General features: G+C 43.6%; 1 protein-coding gene across 5 annotated transcripts in view; it reads right to left on the reverse strand.

The window, feature by feature from the left end:
- Window positions 1-20,503, reverse strand: part of nin (ninein (GSK3B interacting protein)) — a 189,961-nt gene that overhangs the window by 108,026 nt on the left and 61,432 nt on the right. For all 5 annotated transcript variants that reach the window (XM_038778397.1, XM_038778396.1, XM_038778394.1 and 2 more), the window contains exon 4: window positions 14,415-14,569. In XM_038778397.1, the coding sequence (XP_038634325.1) occupies window positions 14,415-14,569 (155 nt within the window). The remainder of the gene's footprint in view (window positions 1-14,414; window positions 14,570-20,503) is intronic.

A 20,503-nucleotide genomic window follows, 5' to 3' on the forward strand; every position in this document is an offset into this window, starting at 1 on the left:
CTTGATTAGCAAACAGTCAAAGAGTATGTTGATGCAGGCAAGCAACACCAAAAGAAAGCAATGGAATTTTGAAGTCATATTTCCCATTCAAATCGGAAGCACTACTTATGTGGGATCGAGGAGGAGAAATTAAAAACAAGAACCAGAAAAACCATCAGAAGAAAAAGGTTTTTAAAAAAAATATTGAAAGTGAAATATTGATTTCCAAGATTTGATTCAAAGTGAACAGAATTAAAACTGAGCTACGCCATAGAAGTATATAATGGTCTTAGCAAGTTGGATATTGACACAGACAGACACAGACAGACCGCTGAAAAAAGTAGAGACAGATCCACACTTGTATTTACCCACACTTAGTCACTTTTCTATGCCATGGGAGTTGCTCCGCAGTCTAGCCCACACTTAGAAACATTTTCAGCATTGAAGAGTTGAATTCGCCGGCGAGACCGGCTCTTCGGAGATTGGGCCACCATTTTGAAAGGATGCCCCGATCTCCAAGTGAGCTTGAGGGCTCCCCACACAGGCAATGTCATCTCCTGCTCACATGGGCATTACCCCACATCCCCCTCCCCAAGTGACCACCAAGTGAGGGGTCGCCGAGGGCCCCACGTCATCAGGCCTATCTTTTGAGCCCTGTCCCTTTCAGCACCCCCAACAATTATGAGGCCCCTTCATACCCACCCTTCACCCCCCCACCCTTCATAACCCCCCTCATCCCCCCTTTCATGAGCATGGCCACCCTCAGGCCCCAACCTTTGACAATGCCACCTTGACAAGGTGCCTGGTTGCCAGAAGGACAGCCAAGGTGCCACCCTGCCCTGTCCCTGACCATCCAGGGGTCTCCAACAGCCTGGGACTTCCTGAACCCCCAACCCCCCCCTCCCTGGTGCCATTATGCTGGTCCATGTTTGTGTGGACCAATGATAAACAGCATCATGGCGAGGTGTCCCAGGTATGGGAATTCGCTGCCGGGCCTCAGGAGAATCAGGCGTTGATATATTTAAATTAACCTAATGGCTCATTTAAATATGTACATCTGGATCTCACTCAACGAGGGAGCGGTCCAGATTGCACCATCTCGTGAGGTGTTCCGAGCGTTGCAAATCTTGCGAGAGGCCTCTCGCGAGGTTTAACAGCCTCGTCGTGTCACCGAGCCGGGAGCGATTGGGGCCATTCAATCGCCTTATAAAAAGTGTCGGAGGACTCATCAGATTAAGACCATTGTGCAAAAGCAAGTTTTTGAGCTCAGTAGGTGTAAATTTAAACGGTACTCAAAATCAGGAAAAAGGAAAACACATTAAAAAAAAGTTCATTTCCAGCAATCCAATTTATTGAACTAGCTATAAAGCTTGCTTCTGTTACTGATGCATACACTTCATCTATAAAAAAAAGGGGGGGGGGGGCTGGGGAACTGTATAATTCGAGGCAGATGTTATGTTCAACATCAGTTTATTTAATTTTCATTAATCACCAAGGACCGCAGATCCAGCTCCTTTGTCCAGCACTGAATCAAATCATCATTCAAAACATGGAAGTACAGTTCTGCACAGCATAGTCACAGTGCAAGCTCTGTTGCGATTGAGGAATCTGTTCCAGCATTCAGCACCTCTACTCCTTCCAGTGCTTGTTAATTACACACTGTATAAACACTACAGATTTGAAAGGTTTCCCTCCAAGTTATCTTCAATAATTCTGGACTATGTGTAACACAACCACAGTCTGAATGAACCCATCAGCCTGAAGTAACTGTGTATACTTGGCAGTCTGTGCCTGCACACTATGGTTGAATAATCAGAGATTTGTTCCCATTTGTTCAGTTGAATATCTCTGATGAAAGGGAAACTCCAATTAGTTTACAGTTGCTTCCAACTGTTCAATAAAATTAAAAAGTAGAAAGGTGGTCAAAGAATCAAAGCAGCTTTATATCTTCCAAGCCACTGAGCAAATATTCAGGTCTTTTCCCAGCAGTGAATATCAATATTTCATTTAACAAATCTCCAGGGGTTTTCGCGAGCGTAGCAATGCAGCACACAACTCATGTTATTTGTGATAGATTCCTCTCTCAGCTCTGCTCTTGTCATCCTACAGAATATCTTCATTTCATGTATGGCTTTAAGGAGTGTGTTGGTCATTTAACTAGGAGTTCCTTGAATATACCATAGAATACTATGAATCACATAGGATCCCGACATGGAAATATATCTATATATATTATCTAAATAAAAATAAAACTATTATGTTAGTTCACCTATCTATACCCCTCATAATTTTATAAAATTCTATCAGGTCGCCCCCTCAGCCTCTGTTTTTCTATGGAGAACAATCCCAATTTATTCCATCTCTCCTCACAGCTAATACCCTCCATACAAGGCAACACCCTGGTAAAACTTCTCTACTCTCTCCAAAGCCTCCATGTCCTTCTGGCAGTGTGGTGACTAGAATACACAGTATTCCAAATGTGGCCTAACCAACGTTCTATAACTGTAACATAATTTGCAAACCTTTATACTCGATGCCATATGCTTTCTTTACCACCATTTCCACCTGTGCTGCCACTTTTAAAGATCTGTGGACCTACACGCCCAGCTCTCTCTGTATGTCTATGCTCCTGATGGTTATGCCAGTTATTTTATAGCTCCCACCTGAACTGGATCTATCAAAATGCATCACCTCCCATTTGTCCGGGTTAAATTCCATCGGCCATTTCTCCGTCCAATTTTGCAGCCTATTTCCTACTGTATTCTCGGACAATCTTCATCACGATCCACAACTCCTGCAATCTTAGCAAACTTGCTAATCAGACCAGCTACATTTTCTTCCAAATCATTTATATATATTACAAACAACACTGATCCCTGCAGAACACTACTAGTTACAGATCTCCATTCAGAAAAACACCCTTCCACTGCAACCCTCTGTCTTCTATGGCCAAGCCAGTTCTGAATCCATCTAGCTAGTTCACCCCGACCCCATGTGATTTAATACTTTGCACTAGGCTGCCATGAGGGACCTTGTCAAATGCTTTACTAAAGTCCATGCAGACAACATGCACAGCGATTCCCTCGTCAATCATTTTTGTCACCTCTCAAAAAACTCAATTAAATTAGTGAGACATGACCTCTCTCGTGCAAAACCAGGCTGTCTGTATGCTAACAAGACCATTCACTTCCAAATGTGCATAGATCCTTTCTCTGAGAATCTTTTCCAACAATTTCACTATCACTGACATCAAGCTCACTGGCCTATAATACCCAGGTTATCCTTGCTACCCTTCTTAAATAACAACATTGGGTATCCGCCAATCCTCTGGGAGCTTACCTGTGGCCAACAAGGAAACAAAGATTTCTGTTAGAGGCCCAGCGATTTCATCTCTTGTCTCCCTCAGTAATCTGGGATAGATGCCACCTGGCCCTTCTTGTCTACTTTAAAAAAAAATTTAGAGCACCCAATTCATTTCTCCCAATTAAGGGGAAATTTAGAGTGGCCAATCCACCTATCCTGCACATCTTTTGGATTGTGGGGGGTGAAACCCATGCAGACACAGGGATAACTTGCAAACTCCACATGGACAGTGACCCAGAGTCGGGATCGAACCTGGGACCTCGACGCCGTGAGGCAGCAGTGCTAACCACTGCGCCACCGTGCTGTCCGAGGGATTTGTCTACTTTACTGCTTTTTAAACACACCTAATACTTCCTCTCTCGTAATAACGACCTGTTGCATAAAGTTTACATATCCCTCTGAGACACCACAAATCGATGTGACCCTCTCCTTTCTTATACCGGTGCAAAGTAGTCGTAAAGGACCTCACCTACTTCCTTTGGTTCTATGACTAATTTCCCTCCTTTGTCCTGGAGTGGACCAACTCTTTCTTTAGCTACCCTCTTGTTCCTAGTATACGTATAAAATGCCTTGGGATTCTCCTTAATCTTGTCTGCCAAGGACATTTTGTGACCCCTTTTTGCCCTCCTAACTCCTGTTTGAGCTCTTTTCTACTTTCCCTGTATTCTTCAAGTGCTTCATCTGTTTTTAGTTGCCTAGACCTCATCTATGCATAATTTTTCTTTTTGACTAGACTCATAATTTCCTTGGTCATCCACGGAATCGTGCCTTTCCTTTTCATAGCAATAACAATCTTTATTGTCACAAATAGGTTTACATTAACACTGCAATGAAGTTACTGTGAAAAGTTACAGTGAAGTTACCCTAGTAGCTACATTCCGGCGCCTGTTCGGGTACAGAGAGGGAGAATTCAGAATGTCCAATTCATCGATCAGCACGTCTTTCGGGACTTGTGGAAGGAAACTGGAGCACCCGGAAAAAACCCACGCAGACACAGGGAGACTCCGCAGAGACAGTGGCCCAAGCCGAGAATTGTACTTGGGACCCTGGAGCTGTGAAGCAACAGTGCTAATCACTGTGCTACGTGGCACATGCCTGTCATGCACTCCCATTAACTGCTCCTTAAAAAGACTCCCACATGCCAAATGTGCATTTACCTTCAAACAGCCTCTCCCAAACACAGCCTCCAAATCCTGCCTAATCTGGTTCTAGTTAGCCTTGCCCCATTTTAGCACCTTAACCCAGGGCAACCCTCGTTATTTTCTATGAGTATCCGAAAACTTACGGAATTGTGGTCACTGCTCGCCACATGTTCCCCCATTGCAACTTTGATGACCTGGCCGGGCTCGTTCCCTAGTACTAGATCCAGTAAAGCCCCCTCTCTCGTCGGACTATCCACATAGTGTGCCAAAAAACCTTCCTGGACACACTCAACAAATTTATCACCATCCGGCCCCCTAGCCCCAAGGGATTTCCAGTCAATATGAGGAAAATTAATGTCTCCCACGACAGCAACCCTATTATTTCTACATCTATCCAGAATCTGCTTACATATCTGTTCTTCAACTTCCCGTGGGATGTTGGGAGGCCCCATCATAGTGACTGCCCCCTTCCTGTTTCCGAGTTCTACCCACACTCTGTACAGTTGTAATATGTTCTCTAACCAGTATTGCAACTCTCCCACCTCTTTTACCTACCCCTCTGTCTTGGGTCGACTAGGCCGGTATTCCCCCTCGATGACCCTTTCCTCCAAATCAACAGTACCCAGAGCTCTCCCCCTAAGTAACCCCCACCATCAAAATCGCCGACCCCGCCCTCTAAGACACTCTCACCTCCTCCCCAGACATTCACCTCCCCCATCCGCCCTTCTCCAGACACTCAACACCCGCTTCCCTGGACATTCACTCCCTCCACCTTCCCCAGATGCTCACCACCCTGGATATTCTCCTACATCTCCCCTGACGTTGCACCCCCCCCTTCCCCTGCAAGCCTTCCTCCCTTGCTGCTGCTTTTGCTATCAGCACTCAATATGAGTGAAGTTATGCGAGGTCCCCAAGAAGACGTAAGCAACATCTATTGATCTCAAAGCCATGGAGGAGGTGAAGCTCACCAGGGGCATGTGACTGTAAAACTAAACGTGCAACATGTAAAACAAAACATTCTAATTTCTCGCTGGCAGGGAACTTGGAGGCGGAGCTTAATTCTGGTGAGCTGGCCTTTTAATGAATACATGCAGGAGACACTAATGCATGCAAATGGGGTCCCGATATTGTTCACTGGGAAGCTCAGCCCGCCTTGAAAGTTGGGAGTACAAAATTCAACAGTTTATTCCTGCTGTCGGAAAACATATTTTTCACCTCCTGCCACAATTCCCACTGGTGGCTGAAGGACAAAATTCCTCCTACTATCTTTGGTGGGTTTTTCAACGGGCTGATTCCACTCCAATTAATTGGAATGTGGAACATATAGTATTGCAAATTGGAGTAAGCCACCTTGGGCTGCAAGTTTAAATCACTTTAGTCTCTATTTTGTAAGTCTGTTGTTAGAAGTTCAGTTCAAAGTTCCAGCCAGTGGATTAAAATCATTGTTTGGCATAAAGCACATTTTCTTGACAAATGCTACAAGCTGTATTGTATCCTAGATTTCACCGAGGAGCAGGATCAACAGTATTGTGAAATTTTGGAGGCCTTGAATCCTCTACTAATATCATTTACCAACATTATACATTAGAGCTCAGAAGAGGGGAAAATATTGACCAGTAAGTGACTGAACTGAGACATCTAGGTGAATCTTGAGAGTTGGACAACTGAAGAATGATCTCTTCAGGGATTGTCTGAGGAACAAGGAAGGGCGGCTGTGAGAGCACATCTGCTGAGAGAAACAAACTTAATCTCAAAAATGTTACTGACATTGGGCTGCACGGTAGCACCACGGTAGCACAAGTGGATAGCACTGTGGCTTCACAGCGCCAGGGTCTCGAGTTCGATTCCCCGCTGGGTCACTGTGTGGAGTCTGCACGTTCTCCCAGTGTCTGCGTGGGTTCCCTCCGGGCGCTCCGGTTTTCTCCCACAGTCCAAAGACATTCAGGCGAGGTGGATTGGCCATGGTAAATTGCCCTTAGTGACCAGAAAAAGGTTAGGAGGGGTTATTGTGTTACGGGGATAGGGTGGAAGTGAGGGCTTAAGTGGGTCCTGCAGTGCCTCCTCCTGCACTGTACGCTCTATGGCATGTGCAGAAACTCCGAGGTGGACAATCATCATTGAATGGAGAACTAAAAAGGCTCTGCACTATGCTGACAGGTGGTCCAAGCCTTCCAAGCATGAAGAAAGACAATATACCAAAGAGCCATCAGAAAGATCAAGCCAATTACTGGATACAAGACTGTGGAGGACTCCACACAACGGAAAAGGAAGCATGTCCAGCATGGGGAAAGTGGTGGTCTAACTTCAAGAGGTTGAACCAGGAAGGATGAAAAACAAGCCTATAAAGATGTTTGCTGGAGATAGGTCGGATCAAATCACTCTACACCCGAGAACAGATTGGCATTACCAAGTCTCGAGGTAAAAATGGTTTGTGACTGTTCAGAGTGATGACTGCAGAAGGACACCGTCAAGTTAATGTGAAGTGTCGGATAGACTTCGTGCTCGGTATTAAATCATGAGCTTTGTAGACCCGTGTAAAGATGCTAAAGATGGTGGCTCATAAAATGAAGCATTCAAAGGTAAAATTGAGGCTTACGGTCAAATTAGTTGAGAGTCAGGACAAATGGAAGAAAGAGGAACTACAATTCCAGATTGGAAGACATGAAGCAAAATCCCTTCACCTCCACTGAAACAAGTCGAAAGCTTGGTGTGATACCAGAAGAGATTTGCAGCATTTTGCAGGACTCAAAAGTAATTTACTACTGAACAGATCTTGACAGACAAGAAACTTGCTCAGATCAAGCATACTACAAAATGAGATGCAACTCTTCAAATGCTACAGGAAGTAGTGATGAAAGGATTGCCTGAAACTATCAAGGACACACCTGTTGCTTGCTGTATTGGGATGGCAAAGGTGAAGTGATGGCGGGGACAATTCTACGGGGCCGCTAGCCCCAGCCAGGATTCGTGATGGACTGTTGACAAGAGGGCCAAATCGAGATGCTCGCGGGTCTCCCGGTCTGCTGCGTTTGGCCTGGTCAGGTTCTCGCCCAGGGCAGGCGAGAACTTGATTACAGCTCATATATATGTGTATTCAAATATAAATACCAGCCTCATAGCTGGAAGTCCCGTGGGCGCCAATCTCTCCTGGTCCTAACAAGCGGGGCCCTGATGTCATGGACACCGAGGGTGGGTGGGGTAAAAGAGTACCCTCTCTACAATTACCTCCAGGGTGCCAAGGGGGGTCCTTCAGGAGAGATGGGGGGTCAGGGACCTTTCGTAGGATGGGGGTCGTGTGGCCAGTCTTCCGTCAGTTTAAAATCATTAAACTGTCTTTCAGCATATCAAGCTGGGGTTCAAAGTCTTCCCTCCAACATATGTTGGAACCCTTTTATGTCTCTCACAGCATGTCAAGTTCTGAAAGTCTTCCCTCTTATGTGTTGGAAATATTTGCAGAGCTTTTTACACAGTCACATTCATTCCCCTTTACTTTTAAACTTTTCAAGCCTCTGGGCATTCTGAGAAACCCAAACGCTTTGAACTGCATTGTTTACTTTCAATTTCACAGTGTATTTCATAATCCGTTACCTTTTACAAGCCTCTGATTGACAGGTCCAGGCTATTTCAAAGGAGGAGGTAGCCTTGTTTTTTTAAAAAGAAATAAATAGCTCTGCACTGTCCATTAACTCTGAAACGCGTCCTCTTTTGAGCAGATGTTGTTTCTAACTACAGCTTTTTTTTAAAAAAAGAGACCGTGTATTTGTTTTGGGGTGCTTCCTAGACAGACCAGAAGCAACACACCAGTTTCCCCGCTAGCGGTTACGCTTAGTTTTTAATTGGTTGAATCGCGGCTGGCATCTTATACAAAGGAAATAGAGAGTCATTATCCCCAAAGAGATAAGAAAGGAAATGCTGAGACACATCTATGTAAGCCATCAGCGAATCCAGTCTGAGGAACACAAAAGAAGCACTCCACTGGATAAACATGAGCAATAAGATTAAGGACCACATCAGCCAGTGCTGTGTTCGTCAAGCTAAGCAAGCTAAAAAGAGCTGCAAACCAATAATGACAACCCAGACACCCCATGGATAAAGCCTGGAGTAGACCTTTTCACTGTCACAAGAACAGATTGTATTCTCACTGTCGACAACCGAGAGTTGGACCACCTGAAGTCAACAACTACCAGTGGAGATCGCAGAATGTCTGAAAGCACACTTCAGTCATGGTGGCATTTCTGAATTGGGATGAGTGACAAAGAACCTAATTTCACGAGTGAAGAAATCAGGAGCTTCACAAATGATTGGGAAATTCAGCACTACACATCATTACCACACGAACCCCAGTTAAATGGAAAGGCTGAGGCAAAAGGGAAAATTGCCAAGGGACCATCATAAAATCAAGTAGATCCAGCACAGATGTATACAAGGCCACTTTAGAGCAGAGGCATGAACTTAGCCCAGCAATTAATATCACGTCGTACCCAGACGACTCTTCCATCAGTTAAAAAATTGACTGAACTCAGAAGTACGAATAGGAGTGAGCGATGAAATCAAAGTGAAACAACAAAAAGCCAACTTTCACTTTGATTAAGCTGCCAAAACATTGCCAGAGTTAAGAGCTGGAGAGCTGGTCAGAGTGTAAACGTTCAACAAACTCAACAAAAGTTAGACAATTTGGCAACTTTTAAGTTGTGTAGAGCAGTTGTCACCTCTATCGTACACAGTGGAAGTGAGCAATCAGATATATCATCGCAAACACAGATACTGTATAGTGTGCAACCGGAGAAGCTACGCCTTCACAGCAGACAGACAGCTGACGAGGAGGATTCGAATTTGGCAGCTGAATAAGGAATAGAACAACCATCCATTCCAGAGGTCAACTGTTCCGCAATGGATCAGCAGCAACATTTACCACAGCAGCAACACTTACCACAGTAAAAACATTCCCTGGAGAGGCACCATCACCCCAGGAATCAACAAACGCCAGACACAGCCAACAATTCGCATACGGTACCACTGAAAGACCTGAAAGCTTCAAAGATTGTGTGCACAAGGACAGATGAAAATGAAATAGGTCTTTGTTCATGGGTGATGATTCTCTTTATGGACTATGTCTGTGGGTAAAATTATCCAATATGATCCTTTTTAAAGTAAACAGTTATGTTTGGAGAAATACCTTTGTATGGTGTGGCTTGTTATACTCATGTGGCCTCTGATGTTAAAAAAAGCTTTTAGGGCAGTAGTCACTTTTGACACCACATGGAACATTAGCCATCGTTCTTCATGTCACCTTTCGTTCTTTTGTTATTCACCTTAAATTTGAGACCTCTGTTTTTGATCCCTCCACCAATGGAACTATTTCTCCCCATCTACACTGTCTCGATGGTAGATTTTGATTGCTTCTGTCAAATCTCCTCTCAAAACTCAAAGGGAACAATGTCAGCTTGTCCAATAAACCGACATAACTGGAGTTCCTTATAACAATACATGTAAATCTTTTCTGCAACCTCTCTAAAGCCTTTACATCCTTCAGTGCAGTGCCCCAAATTGGAGACAATGCTCCAGTTGAGTATGTCAGGGTGGACTCTTCGATTTACTTCAAAATAAGGGGCTTCATATAAATTTATTAGCAACAATTATAAAAGACTGCTAAAATGTTTATAGTTAACATTTCAACCTTTGCAAAGACTCTGTGTTACAATCATCCTGACACAAAGAAAATAAAAATAGAAACTAGTGATAATCTGACGATACCTGCGAATGTTACAGTTTTCAATTCTGAAAATAGTTAAGACAAATAATGAAACAGCTTTGTAGAATGGAAGAGGGGATGGGTGGGGGGGGGGGGGAGAACAAATGTATAGGAAAGGAAGGTAACAAATACTTTAATTACACTGCATAACAGAATTGATTGAATCAATGAAAAACTCTTAACAGAACAACAGAAACCTGTACGGAGGAATGAATCAACTGAAGCAATTAACAGGAATTAAAAGAACAAAAGAATAATCAGCTGAGATGCTGAAAAGCCACGGTCAAAGTCCAACAAGAAAAAAGGGGAGGAAGAGAGAAAAAAGCAACAATAAAACAGACCAACGCTGCAGGGGAGACGTTCAGTCTTAAAACCTGGAAAGGAGTCTTAAAAATAACAGATTACCTTAAAAGGTATGATTCCATACTCAAAATATAAAGAATGAGCAATAGATCAAAGAAGGGTGGCTGGAAAATTCCCCAGGCATAGCATAATTTTCATTTTTATTGCCAAAGAATAAAGCTCCTCTATACTTACCAGTCTGCATAATTCACAGCAGCAGTAAAACAATCAAAAGGGTCAATGCGGCCCCCATGAAAGAAGAATGCAAGAACAGGCATCAGGGCCATTTTCATATTGTGAGAAAGGAAAATTTCTGCATGTCATGACAGGTCGTGATCAAGCCAAAAGAGAAACGGTAACCGGCCGGGAAAAGAAAATGGCTATAACCCAATAGGTTAGAATATTGTCAAATTGATTCAGCTGGCAGCTCCCTCAATTCAAAGTCAGAATATTGTTACGAGACCCACACCAGGACTTGAGATGCTGTCCTTTGGATGAGATGTTAAACTAACATCCAACCTGTGTGTGTCCAACGGGTGAACCCATGGCACTGTTTAAAGAAGAGCAAGAAGTCTTGGCCAATTCATTCCCTGTTCAACGGATACCATCGATTGCCATTGTGGAATGTTGCTGTAGTGAATTGACAGCCTGTTTTGCACTGTGCGTCATTTTCTTTCCTGTCGCCTTCATTATCGATTTGCTATCACTACTTTGTGCTTTCGCTCCAGCCAAAATTATATTCCAATAAAACTTTAGGTTATTTAACTTGACATATTACATCGTAATAATATTACCTCACCCATTTACTTCAGTCTCAGACAGGCAGACTCAGCATTTAGTTTTATTTTCCAGGACTCTGGGCTATCTAGTTAAAACATAGGGTGGATTTTCTGATGCCCTGGTGGCATGTTTCCTGGCAACGGGGGCAACTCGTCACTGGCTGTCCACGGGATCCTCTGGTCTCGCCGATTTCTACGTTATTTTGCCTGGCTTGCCCGTTCCACCGCTGGAAAACCCATCGCTGGGGCGGGTTGGGGGGCGGGAAATCACCTTTGGCGGGACCAGAGGATCCCGCTGGCGGGAAGGGCCAGAAAATCCTGCCGAGACAGGGGCACTGTACATTTCAGAGCAGTCCAACAGAACCCTACAAATGTGAATGCATCCAGGATGAAGCCAAAACAAAAGCAGCACGTACTCCAATGTCAGGCTGGACGTGGTGTGTGGCACTCTAGTTACAGAATGAATTTCATATTCAGCGTAACTGTGAAAGCAAACTTGCAGCCAGCTGTTCATGCAGCTTACATGCAAACTGGGAGGTGCAGAGCTCCTGGGAAAGAGCAGCCAAACCAGTGGAACCAGTGGTAGAACATAATGAAGCTGCATGACACAAATAACCTCAATACAGATAGAGTACAGCAGTCTCAATGCAATTTGCCGCCAGTAATGTCACTGAACACCATAGCAACTAATTGCTTAAACAGCTCTGTTGCTAATTGTTCAAACAAATTGTTTTGCGACAGTCCAAACACTCATCAAATTTCACCCCAAGTAGAGCTTCCAGCTGTTATGTGTCTCTAATTCAGACAACTGCAGTGGCGCAACCTTATAGGCAGCATACCCCTGCCTGGTCTCTGCAAAAAAGCTTGCTAAAACACAGATTTGGACAAAACAATATTGGTTTTGTGTTAACCCTCAAAAGTACCACGGGGGGGGGGGGGAAGAGAGAGAGAGAAGATAGCTGATTGATCTCCCACTGAGCTTTGTACAATGAGTTTCTGTGGTGAGCGGGCAGAGGCCTGCCCGGCTGGGGCTCGTTAGCGTGACCTTTAAACGTAGCTCCCAGACCCAGATAGTCCTGGGCTGGGATGTTTGTTTTGTGAGCCACTGTAGTTTAAAATAAACCAGTTTGGACCTTCACTCCGCACCTCCTGGAATTATTACAAGTTTCAAGCCCAATTTTCCATCTAAAACACTCCACATGTAACTATCTAGATTTTATTAAAATCTACATCTGTATGCACTTTCTAATGTCAGATTTTGAAAAATCTTTCCCTTCCCCATTATAAATTCCTTTAAACTGAATTTTGCCTATGTAAACGTGTCACAATTATTGTACAGTTGGGTGGCTCTGGAAGTTTCTCAGCTGTCTTCCAGCTTAATCAGCTGGTAACGATTACCCTTTTACTTCTCCCCCACCCCACAATCTTTTCCCAAAATTAAATCTTAATTCTCCTCTAGGCTCTTACAGCCATTCAGTCTCCGAATCCCTTTCGTTCACAAATTAAAAGTAAAAACTGTGCTTCCCTCAGCTCGCTTCATGCCATCTTCACCCACTCTTGGGCCTCCAGGCATTGTCGCTTTGAAATAAAAAATGCATCTTCCTCCAGCCTCCTTCATCAGCTGTCTTGCAGTTCAACCAAGATTTCACAGCCCAAGTCATGCAGCTGCTTCTAGTGTTTTTTTAAAACCAGCTGATTAAGCTGGAAGACAGCTGATAAACTTCCAGAGCCACCCAACTGTACAATAATTGTGACACGTTTACATAGGCAAAATTCAGTTTAAAGGAATTTATAATGGGGAAGGGAATTTATAATGGGATATGGGTACCGCTGGCTAGGTCAGCATTTATTTCTCATTCCTAATAACCCATGAGAAGGTGGTGGTGAGCCCCCTTCTTAAACCGCTGCTGTCCATGTAATGTAGATGCAGTCACAATGCTGTTAGGGAGTTCCAGGGCTTTGACCCAATGACAGCGAAGGAATGATGATATCATTCCAGTTAGGATGGTGTGTGGCTTGGAGTGGAACTTGCAAGTGGTGGTGTTCGCATGAATCTGCTGCCCTTGTCCTTCTAGGTAGTAGAAGTTGAGGGTTTGGAAAGTGCTGTCGAAGGAGCCTTGGTGAGTTGCTGCAGTGCATTTTGTAGGTGGCATACACTGCTGCCACTGTGCATTGGTGGAGGGAGTAAATGTTTAGGTGGTAGATGGAGTGCCAATCAAGTGGGCGGCTGTGTCCTGGATGGTGTCGAGATTCTTGGGTGTTGTTGAGTTGCACTCATCCATAATCATTACTCTGTTCCCAAAGCAGCCATTTTAGTAGCGATCTCTCTATCTCTAATAAAACACCAAGTTGCTGTAATTCAATCTCGATGTATTCACATTGCCTTGTTCCCGTGCTTGATGTCAAGGCCTACTCATGAATTTACTCCCTCTCCAGATGCTCTGCTTTGATCTTTTAGGCCCAGCAGTTGTTTGTGGCCTGATTAAAGGTATCTTTCTGAGCTAGTTCTATGGTGAAGACAGCTTGCATTTGGTAAAAAAAAAAATTCTTAAGGCCTCAATGAAAGTGTTGTCAGTTTGTATCAGTACCCATAAACCATCTGCGGAGTCTGAACTCACATTTAACACGTCAAAATTTGGCACAGCATTTGATTTTCTGGGGGAGGGCGGGAGAGAGACGGAGAACAAACAAATAAGAAGGGAAATCAAAGCGAATAAAAGGTTAAAATTAAGATTTTAAAGTGAAAACACTGGTTGTTCTCCCCAGATGAGGGGCATTTCCACCTTATGCAAAGTTCTGAGACAGATTTTGTTTTTGATTCCAGACACCATAAATAAGTAACATAATATATGTTTTTACACTAAATTAAATGTACACACTTGGTCCAATTATCTCCTCTCCTCCAACTCACCTTCACTCAGTCTTGACTCCTTGTGTGCAATATCATGGACAAAAACAATGTCCAGAAATTTGCCCGCACCCAAAAGCAAAGTTTAAATTAACTGGAATTTTCCTCAAAAAACAACTGGATTAACAACACAAACAATTTCAGCCCACCTCATTATCATCCCCGGAAGGAGCATTTTCAGGTTGTGTTCCATCAGCTGAAGGTTCTGTGATATTGACTTCCATCGAATCCTGAAATTCTGGTGCTGTTCTTCGCCCATATCGTTTCCCACCTTTGACATATTTTGGCTGTACTTCTGTAGAATCTGCGGACATAAAACGCACTGTAGTCAGCCTAACCATTTAAAATTGCATTAGCTTCAGAGGCTTTCAACTAGCTCATCAAATTTATCCAGTAAAATTTACAAAATCGCTCATGCACTGACTTTGATAATTGGTGCTGTAATAAGAATGATATCATTCCCGACACTATGGAATGTCTTCTATTGGAAATGCATGTATAAACTTTGGACGAGGGCAGATTGTAATTCTAAAGGTTTAGAATGAGGAAAGAATCCAACTACGGTTCTGACACAACACTGTTTAATAATTGTAGAATTATAATTAATTGTTGACAAATATGGAATTATTGCTAATGAGAGTTATCCATTACTCCCATTTCTTTCTACATTTTAGATGGCTTCAACCTGGGCCGAGATTTTCCATTGCCAGTCCGCCCCACTCCGCTGCTAGCGAGGGCAGAGAATTTGGCCGCCCCATTCGCTGGCAGCGGGATTCTTTACTCCCACCACTCGTCAAAGGGATTTCCCATTGAAACCAACCCATGCCGCCGGGAAACCCACGGGTGGGAGTGTGCTGCTGGCAAGACCAGAGAATCCTGCCACCAGCAAACGGTCAGAGAATCCCGCCGCTGATGTGCTCTATACACTGTACTCAGTTCAACTGGGCACCATGTACTTCGTTTTGCTATAGTAACAAGAGCTTGTATCTGTATAGCGCCTTCAGTGTAGTGAACTGTCTCAAGGTGCTTCTTAAGAGAGTGTGTACAAAACTTGATACCAAGCCACATTAGGAATTAGTACAGCAGATGACTAAAAGCGTGATCAAAGTGGTAGGTAGTGTCTTGAAGGAAAGTGAGAGAGGCTGAGAGGTTTAGGGAGCGAATTCCAGTGGCAGGACCTTGGCAGGTGAAAGCACGGCTGGCATGGTGGGGAAATTAAAATCAGGGTTGCTCACAATTGCCTAGAATTGGAGGAGTGCATACATCTTGGAGGGTTATAGGACTGGAGGGGATGATATAGATAGGGTGGGCTGAGGCCATGCAGAGATTTGAAAACAGGGATAACAATTTAAAAAAAAAGAGAGGGACTGTTCAGCTATGAACCAATGTAAGACAGCGAGCACAGGGGTGATAGCTGGTCCTGGCAAGTTAACTTTAGGGCTCAGAGTGAAAACTACCCTGATCCTCCTGGTCTACAAGCAATGCCAAAAAGCACGAACTGTTGAACCAAGCTGTTCTCATCTCGTTTGAATTGCTGGGTTCGCTCCAGTCTGAGCAACTCGACTCTCAGCAGTTGAACAGGAACAGGAGTAGGCCATTCAGACCCTCAAGCCTATCGCACCATTCAATAAGATAATGGCTGATCTGTGACCATGTAAAAGACCATTAAAAGCAGGTACTAACTGTGAGAATGACTTCCTCTCTAGCATTCTCAACCTGTGAACACCAGAGCTCCCTCTCCTTATAGCCACTTCTCTATTTTTGCCACTGATTCGCCTCTCAGCTTGCTCCTGGACCCTGCGGATGGAATAAAGGAATCCCTCAATTGCATGCCTAGGAGTTCTGAACCAAAAAGGAGGATGATTTGGAAATATCATGTACATCACAAGTGTAACCTATATTGCGATGAACACAGAAAGTAAGACCTATCCTTTTCTCAGTACGATCCTGGAGGATTGTGCTCAAGCTAAAATTAGCTCCGCCTGAAATGAATTGATAACTGAGTCAGGCATTCCTTATAGTTTCCACCCTATAGTTTTGAGCCATGCAAGGTTATAAAAAGGTACTTTGGGGCACTAACCACAATGTCCCATTGTCCAACAGGGTTACATAGAATACACTAGATCCCTAGTTGATTCTGCCAGCAGCACATACATATCAACAAAAGGAGTGTTTCTATATTTTCAGAACTGCGCCGAAGACTGTCCCAAACAATGCCAGTCGTGGATGAAGTCAGCAAATAAATATTTTTAACCTCTCCCTTCCTGCTATAATGCTAAATATATGCCCCTTTCTAATATATCCATTACTCTCGCAAATCTCTTTTTAAATTTCAAATACTTTCATTTGATGTTTCACTAAATTCCTCTGTCCCAGGGATTACATGGTACCTTAACCATGACACCAATACTATTTCTATATCCTCCAATAGTCTTTATAAAATGTTAATTAGGTATCTATTAATAAAGTGGATTCTGGATAAATGTAGGATCAAAGAACTTGCTCCAAGCTGCCATTTTTACTCTCTCCTTTCATATGCATACTCAGATGCAATTAATTGACCGAAACACGTTAGGATTCAGCTTTATCTGCAGTGAAACATCCTCCCTTGGGGCTGAAGTTATGGTCTAAGGCAGGTTCAAGCTCGGCTATCAAAGTATTCCTGTGATTGCCCTCGAGGTGCTTCAGAAAGGAACCAAAACACTGGCCGCTTACATCAAAAGACTGCATTTTGAGGTGCTGGAGGAACCCTCTGATACAGCTTAGGAGAACAGCAGACAAAGGTGTGACTTTACAGAAAGGTATGAAAAATCATATTCAGCAGAGGAAAGGTAAAACGTGACCGTAAAATAATCCATGGCAGCATTACAAGGGGAGCAGATTCAAACTAGATTAAGACAAATTTAGATCTAACATGAAGCAGTTCCTCAAACAAAGAGTCGTCAACACATGAAACAGATTTCTGCCTAGGTTGAAGAGCAAAACTGGAATTATTTAAGAAACAGTTAGGAATGATGATTAAATGGGTTGGATCTAAAGGGTCTTTCTGATCAACTTGTTAAAATGGGCCACATAATTTTTATTACCCATACATATGTTATGAAGCAAAAGAATGCTATTTAGGACCATTCATTGTAAATTCTAAGATTAGAATACTTGTTAGATTAGAATGTTTGTATTTATATGGACTTTTACTTTAATAAAAAAATTGCCCCTTTGTTCAGCAGAATCACACTGTTCTACCCTTGGTGTTAGAATTAAGATAGTCAGGTGGTGAATGATGGGACATTATAGCCTAGCTTTTATACACATACAAGCTTTTATTGACAGAGGCACACATAGCATATCATACCAACAACCCCTCTCTGTCTGCTCGTATATATATGAACAGTTTATGGTCAATTAATACCCACTACCAGAGTAGACGTAACACTTCATATTTGCAGGGGCAGCTGCTGGAGAGTATGATGGAGCAGGTCTCAGGCAGTCGGAGGAGTGTATCAGAAGTGGCGAGCTGCTGTTATGACACCCTGGGCTAGTGCGCAGTGTCATGATAGATAGATATTAGGAACTTGGGTCCAGAAATGGGGTCCAAGATATAGCAAGCAATTTAGGGGTTAAACAGAATGAAGGTAATGACTGTTAGCAGCAGAATCAGAGTAATACGCCCACAGCCTGAGTTACTTTGTCCCTTTGAGACTTAGTGGGAATACACAGGATGCTCCGGTTCAGCCAGGGTGATCCACCCAAGGTCCATTGTCATCCGGACTAGCCATTAGCCCATCGCAGTGTCTGACGATCTATTTGCCATGGAAGATTGGTTGCATATAAATTGCATAGCTCTGTTCTTTTGTATAAACAGAGGGGGTAATAAGCCAAGATAATAGGTTGAAGTCTGGAAGCCCTGAGGGACTGGGAGGAGCGGAGAGCGAGAAAGAAGGCTGTTCTGAACAGTTACAGGCAGAAGATTTTGAAATCAACTGGAGCGGTCATGAAGATTGCCACCGAGGCAGACTTTGGAACAGGGTTCTGAACAAATGTCTCTAACAGAAGAAAAATTGCTTCGTAAAGGCAATTGCCTTGGCCTGTCTGTGTAAGCGGTATGAGAGCAGCAAGGTTATGTAAAGTGATGTTTAATGGGAACTTGTGTTTTGGTTAAGAAACTACATGTAATCTGTTAGAGTTACAAGTTTAAATACTGTATTATTTTCTTTTGTTGTAATGAAGTTTACCAAGCCTCATTTCTTATATTATTGCTTTGATTTTTCCACACTGCATTAAAGCTTTCAAAAACATACTGGCATGTGGTCCAGTCTCTTAGCCATTGTTGAGAGCTGACCAGGCGTCCATAACAGTGGTCAATTCCAGCCCCACTTGACCTGGAGCTGCAACATAATTGAATTAACTCAATTTTTAAATTACCTATAGTCTTTCGTTGCTCAATACCGACTGTCACCAGATTTGTAAATTTAAAAACAATTGACTTTTATTAATAACAATAGCTATAATTAAATCGGCAGCAAATACAACTATTTAGCTATTATCTAATTTCCAACCCCCTTCTCTAAATACAAATACAGAGTGGAAAGAAAGGTACAAAAATTACTAAAAGTAAAAGGATAAAAATCTCTGTTTCAGATCGAGAGAAAGAGATCTACTAATCAAACTGAATCCCTCCAATCTCTTGAGCTCCATAAGGTCCGGGTTCTTCTGTTCAAAATCTAAATCTTCATAGCACAGTGTACGAATTTAAAACTTTTTTTTTCCCCTTTTATAAATTTAGAGTACCCAATTATTTTTTTTCAACTCTGGGGCAATTTAGCATGACCAATCCACCTAACCTGCACATCTTTGGGTTTGGGGGGGGGGGGGGGGGGGGTGAAACCCACGCAGACGCAGGGAGAATGTGCAAACTCCTCCCGTGACCGGGATCAAACCTGGGTCATCAGCGCTGTAGGCAGCAGTGCTAACCACTGCGTCACTGGGCCGCCCATTTTGCAACTTTTTGAGTTCCTCACTTCCACTGCTCGACTCAAAGGTATGTCTCCATTAAAAATCCATGGACTCAAATGATAATGACAAGGTAAAAAGGAATAGGAAATAAGCTATCAACAGGAAGGGCCCTTCCAGCTTGTCTATAAGTCAGCAGATGCTGGATAACCAGCACAAGGTACATGGATATTTGGCGGACAAGCCAAAGGGGTGCATGCTCTGTGGAGATGTCCAGCCAGGGCATGTACACTGCAATCACACACTCTTAAAGGCACCAAGCTTCCTCCATGGACAGACTGGTTACTGTCCTGGAGGACAAGCCAAATGTAATGCAAATGCAATCACGGGTATTCACTCTAGACTTGTACACCATCACCCTAGCTGTGAGCTCAGGGGCCCGGAGCTAGGGCAACAGGGGGCCTGGACACTAGACCTGCTTTGGAGACCTCACAGGAAAGCAGGGAGGACCAAATGGGCCTCGTGGCAGAGAATGCACAGCTGCTGAAGCCATCTTGAAGCATGTCTACGGCCACTTCTGATGGGGGGGCAGCCTCTCCTTCCACCCAGCGTTAACACTCTCCTCGCCTAGTGCTGTAGCAACCAAAACTCCTCCTGCCACTCAACAGCAGTATTCTAATGTGGCACAGCCCTCAAGGCCTCAACCACACAAAAGACTCCTGCCAAGTCATCCAGGGCAAGGGGAGTAACAGATCAGGAGCCTCTCTGGTGCAGCAGCAAGTGTGGTAGGGAGTACTGATTCAGAGCACTAGAAAACACTTAAGAAAACGCCACATTAGTCTGCTCGTTGATAAGATGTCTCGGAATTCTTAAATGAATAATCCAAGACTTCATTGTCCCTCATGCAAAGGTTATTTCAAAATGTCACAGTTGTTGAACTTCTTCTCGGGTTCCACCATGAGCTTCATATTTGAAGGTGGGCAGGTTACATTGATGTCAAGGATTGGACACACTAAGTGTGTTGACAGGATGGTGACATGGATGTCACATTCCATGCAGAATGACACTTGGACACATGTAGTGCATGCATGAGGATTTCACGACCCATTGGAACCTCTGCCTTATCAAAGCATTCCTTGTGTGCAGCCATCAATGCGATCACATCCAGGGTCTTATACTCGAACCCCAGGGTGTTCCCTCATCTTGTCTTCATCCTCATCCTTAGATGAATGGCTGCTATCTGCCCTTCTCCCTCAGGGGCACCCCTCTGTGAAGAGCAAGATAATGG

Source organism: Scyliorhinus canicula, chromosome 2, assembly GCF_902713615.1.
Source record: "Scyliorhinus canicula chromosome 2, sScyCan1.1, whole genome shotgun sequence".
Taxonomy (NCBI): Eukaryota; Metazoa; Chordata; class Chondrichthyes; order Carcharhiniformes; family Scyliorhinidae; genus Scyliorhinus; species Scyliorhinus canicula.